Source organism: Phoxinus phoxinus (genome assembly GCF_949152265.1).
Source record: "Phoxinus phoxinus genome assembly, chromosome: 16".
Lineage (NCBI taxonomy): Eukaryota > Metazoa > Chordata > Actinopteri > Cypriniformes > Leuciscidae > Phoxinus > Phoxinus phoxinus.
The window spans coordinates 5,139,044-5,144,660 of record NC_136891.1 but is presented as its reverse complement, the minus strand read 5'-3'; the positions used below and the strand labels follow the sequence as shown (position 1 = coordinate 5,144,660).

At 41.4% G+C, this 5,617-nt stretch overlaps 1 protein-coding gene across 1 annotated transcript; it reads right to left on the bottom strand.

Annotated features, from left to right (window-relative positions):
- Positions 1–4,304: 4,304 nt before the first annotated feature.
- On the bottom strand, positions 4,305–5,339 carry LOC306983655 (trace amine-associated receptor 4-like; the record flags this gene model as incomplete). The annotated part of the gene is made up of 1 exon (XM_079584211.1): positions 4,305–5,339. The coding sequence occupies one exon, from the start codon at positions 5,337–5,339 to the stop codon at positions 4,305–4,307; it is 1,035 nt and encodes a 344-aa protein (XP_079440337.1).
- Between the last annotated feature and the right edge of the window lie 278 nt (positions 5,340–5,617).

The window sequence follows — 5,617 nt, the reverse complement described above, 5'->3', positions numbered from 1 at the left end:
GTCCGCAGAAGCGTTTGTCTGGAGTGATGAGTGTCAGTCCGCATTCAGCAAGTTAAAGAGTTGTCTCATGTCACCTCCGATTCTGGCTTACCCTGATTTCCAGTGTCCGTTCATACTTACGACGGATGGGAGCCTCAATGGACTTGGAGCCATTCTCAGTCAAAAGCCGGGGGGTGTTGAACGTGTCATTGCTTATGCGAGCAGAGGTCTAAAGGGATCGGAGAGAAATGACAAATATTACATTGCCTTCAAGTTGGAGTTACTTGCCCTTAAATGGACAGTAACTGAGAAATTTAAGGAATACCTGATATTTGCAAAATTTCAGGTTATTACTGACCACAACCCTCTTCGCTACCTGGAGACAGCCAACCTCGGAGCAGTGGAACAGCTTTGGTCTGCACAGTTAGCAGAGTTCAACTTTGATGTTTGTTACAAGCCTGGCAGACAGAACATCAATGCTGACGTTCTTTCTAGGATTCCCTGGGGTATGGAACCCGAGGAGGATGACAATGGGAAAGACTTCATTCGGTTGACATCTGACGAGGTACGGGCATGCCTGTGGCCAGGTAAAGAAGAAGGGGTTGACAAGTCTTCAGTCCGAGTTGCCAAACAAGCAGCCATAAGGAAGGGCGTTGATGGTTATAGCTGGTCATCCATCAAAGAGCAACAGAGGAATGATCCTTGTATAGCACCTGTGTACAAAGCTGTCCTCGAGAACAGGAGGCTTGTGACACGTAGTTTCCGGGATATGGAAACCCAGCAAAAGAAGCTAGCTAGACAGTTGGAGCGTTTGAAATTAAGACATGAAGTGCTGTTCCGAGTGATTACAGACCCAAGAGACGGGGAGGAGATTTGGCAGTTGGTAGTGCCTGAGTCTTTGTGGGAAAAAGTGTATAAGGGAGTCCATGAACATGGAGGACATTTTGGTAGCAGGAGTACATTAGAGCAGATGCGACAGAGCTAATATTGGCCCACAATGGCCAATGACGTACAAACCTGGGTAACTCAGTGTCGAAGATGTACCCTAGCTAAGGATGTATTCCCCAAGATTCGTGCGCCTATGACCTGCACCAACGTAACCGCACCTCTAGAAGTTCTTGCCATGGACTACACTGTGCTTGAGAGATCAGCAGGGGGTTATGAGAATGTTCTAGTGCTTACGGACATGTTTACAAGATTTACTGTGGCGATCCCGACCAAAAATCAGACAGCACTTACCACCGCCAAAGCCCTCATACGACACTGGTTTGTCTGCTATGGGTGTCCCGCCCGATTGCACTCGGATCAAGGCAGATGTTTCGAGGCAGGCGTAATCAAGGAGCTCTGTAAATTGTATGGAATCAGCAAGAGTCGCCCCAGTCCTTATCATCCACAAGGGAACGCGCAGTGTGAAAGGTTCAATCGCACGATGCACGACATGCTGCGAACATTACCTGCGGAAAAGAAGAAGGATTGGAAAACTTACCTGCCACGTTCATTCATCGACCGGTTACTCTCCATTTTATTTAATGTTTGGACGGGACGCAAGGCTGCCCATGGATGTCCTAGGAAGAAAAGACCTATCTGATGATGAGGTGGATGATCTAGATGAGTGGGTGAAGAATCACCATGAACGCCTGAGAACTGCAGTGGAGATGGCAAAGGTAACTGCTCAAGAAGCCTCCAGGAGAAGGAAGAGGGTCTATGACCGCAAGGCTTCAGGAGCGCTCATTAGACCTGGTGACAGAGTATTGTTGCGTAACCACAAGTTTAGAGGACGAAACAAAATCCAAGATAAGTGGGAGTCTGTGCCGTATTTGGTAGAGCAGGAAAATCACGCAGGTTTACCAGTCTTTACTGTACGTCCTGAGCAGGGAGGTTCCACAAAGGTCGTTCACAGGGATCAATTGAGACACTGTACTTTCCCCACACCCACAAGGCAGGTTGCACATACAAGAAGAGAAAAAGAATTGTCAGACTCACACTCACAAGACATTGTTTACATTCCATATACTTCACACTTACCAAACACGTGCTTACCTGGGGAAGTCGAGGGTGGAGTGGTATATGAGGGGGGTAATGTAGCTGGGAGTGAGAGAGTAGACACAGGTCAAGATGGGGAATCTGAAGACTCTGACATTTCAGAGGCTGACACTAGTGTGGTACCTGATCTCAGACGTTCGAAGAGGGAAACCCAGGGTAGGATACCTGTGAGATATAAGGATGATTACATTCTGAAATAAGAGTCCAGAAGGTTCTGTAACTTGTGAGGTATTGGGAGAAAAAGTCATGTACAATGTGATATCTTTCTAACATGTTGTTTTATGTTTCAGAGATGAATCTGCCAGAGATGTCAATGAAGTGGAAGGGTTTAGCAGGGGGGAAATGTAACGGGTATATTATTTTGAAAGCAGCTTTTTTTTTGGGGGGGGGGGTACTCTTATTTTGGCAAGCGGTCTACTTTTTGGGGCGAGTGCTGAAAGTGCAGCGGGAAGAGACGAAGAAGAGCGTGGGTTCTGAGTATGCGACTGATACAGAAGTAAATGCAGTGTCGTGATCGAGAAGCTCGTTTGTTAAAGTTGTTTCAATGGAAGATTATCGAGGATGGAGTCGAATAAAGAATGACAGCACTAAGTGAGGGGGTTATAGTGACCCACGTTTGGTATTGAAGACATTTTTTTTCCGGTGGTATGTGTTGGCTGTGAGAATGATGCAGTGACATTGTGAAGACCACGGAAGTTGTGAGTACGTTTAAAGTGCAAACCCTGCTTGATTTTTGTCATCAAGAGACTTGTTGCATGTCTTTGTGCTGTATTTTGCACTTCTTGTGTTTTGATCGAATAGCATCGTCGAGTTAATAGTTCCAAGGGACTGTTCATGTGTACACAAGTTTTCCGCACGTCTCAGAGCACGGTGAGACTGAGATCGCCGCAGTACGCACTTAATGCAGAGACATAACTCTTCCGCTGATACAAGGTTGAAGATTGTCGTTACCCTGCCATTCAAGTGACATCTCAGTTTGATTCATCTTCAGGTTGGTTTTCTTTTTGAGACAGTTTACCTGTGAAAGTTTTGGACAAAGTTGAATGTGTTTTTTGAACTTGCACACTTAAACACGTGATCTTCAGTTATTGCAACGCACCCCACGTCCAGACAACGCACTCTAATTCATCGTCCTACGAACTGGTATTTTCCTAATTTTTCCTTATTATTTTCCAGTGACTGAACTGATAAACGGTGAACTGTGAGTAGACATTTAAAGGGACGTTTCATAAGTGCTTATTCAGAGGTGGAATGTTTTTGTTTTTTTATGTTTGTTGTTTTCAAATGTGATTGTTTGAAGGTGATCTTTTGAAAAGGTGAGGGTTTGTTAGTGTAGAAATTGACACATTGTGAATTATCTGATTTTGAAGTTCCGTAAGGGATTTGTTACACCTCAAGTGAAAGGGTTTTACAACTTGAGTGTTGAAAGTGTTGGTGTGAATTCAAAAGACAATATAAAGACTGTACATTTTTTTATTTTATTCTTTACTTAGACAGAAGAAGTAACCTCTCATAAGAAAAAGAAATCTAAAGAAATAAATTCTGTTTGATTGTTTTTTTTTTTTGCAATTATTTACAGTGTATCTTTTTATTGAGAGCTGCTAGGGAGTAGGGAAGCTTCACTTACTTTATTAGATCTGGGGAGGGAAGAGCATAACACACTGTGTTTTCACATATGCAAATTTCACTTCAGGAAGCTGTTGTTCTGTTGTAACAACTGATTGTAACTCATTCCGTGTGTGTGTGTGTGTGTGTGTGTGTGTTTACATACATTCACATTTATATGGGAACATGTATGTGTAATATATGTACACAACAAAGGATAAAACTTTATGAATATTACATGTAATGCTATGTTTGTCTTCATTTCTAAATATTTTATATGTATCATTATATAGCCACACATAGTCAATGCATATATTGCAGTATATTGAAAAATATAAGCAGTAGTTTACATACATGGAAATGTATTAAGTAATATATCACATTATATTTGCAGTATATTCCCATATATTTTTGTTACGTAAGGGTAGCCTGTCCAGTCATACTTTAGTTTTTGTGTCTGAATCAAAATACTTAACTTTTTCGATATTTCAGTCTCGTCGTGTTTAATTTTAAGACAATACTGTCTAAAATTTGGGATGGTTAGACTGTAGAGGAAAATCAAATAATTTCTTACAATAGCATTAACATGTTTACAATTAATAAACAAAAGTTGAAATTATTTATTAATGGATGGACTATAGCATTAAAAAGATGCATACAAGTCAATATGATAATATTCATTCAAGTATCAAGGTGTTTGAACTATTGAAGTCACAGATATAAGTGGATATGAGAATCTTAAAAGCTTTCTGAAAGCGTGGATAGAAAAAACCATAGATCAATGGGTTACAAGTGGAGTTAAAGTATCCAAACCAAACCAAAGCATCAAAAACATCAACAGGAGTCACAAAATTGAGGAAAGGATCAACAGCAGTGGCGGTAAAAAAAGGCAGCCAGCAGATGCAAAAAACACCCATGACAATGGCCAGAGTTTTTGCTGCTTTTCCTTCTCTTTGCGCAGAGCTTTGGCTCTTCAATCCTCCTGCTGCCGCCACAGTCACTCTTTCTGACATAACCTTTGCATGCTTTCTTGCAACATGGAAGATTTTCATGTACAGAGAGCTCATGATTGCCACAGGGAGGAAGAATGTGAGAAGTGAGCAAATAAGACCCCACTGTTTGTTAAAAAACAGAACACAACTTCCCACACAGTAAACCTGCATGATAAATGACTCTAAACCAATTGTGTTCACACCTGAAAACACAACAGAAAAACTGTAGAGAAATGAAAACAGCCATGCAAAGGTAGTAAATACAGTCACAATGTTGTTTGTGACCCTTATTTTGTACCTTAAAGGATCACAAATGGCCCAGTACCTGTCAACAGATATTAAACTGAGATGTATTTTAGAAGAGATGCTGAAAGTCATGTCCAAACTTGAATGCACTTTACACACAAAATCCCCCAGATACCAGCAGCCTTCAACAGATCGCACCATGCTGTACGGCATGACCAAAGAGCCCAGCAGACAATCACTGGCAGCCAGACAGAAAACGATCAGATGAGTTGGAGACTGTAGATGTTTGAAGTGAGAGATGGAGATAATGATCAGCAGGTTCCCAAAAACTGTTATGAGGATCATCAGCACCATGAAAACATACAATGCCACTTTAAGGACAGTAAGACGAAGAGCTCTTGGACAGGAGTCCGGCAGGAGTGGATAGCAGAGAAGCACATTCTCAGAGTAAATGTCAGTTTCATTTGAGGTCATTACGAAGATATAAAATTATATGCAGGATCAAAAAACAATATTTCCTTTGTAAATGTAAAAAATTAAATCACACAGATATAGTTGAAACTCTGAGGGGAATCAACCACAGTCAGATAGAGACTAAAAAACAAAGACAATAGTACATGCACTTAAGGAACTACATACCGGTAGTCTGGATTCAGAGGCTCAGTTTGAGCTTTATATACAGTACACTCAGGTTCCAAAACAGGTAACGCCCCGACCCTCATGAACATATTTGAACATGATATAACAATGGT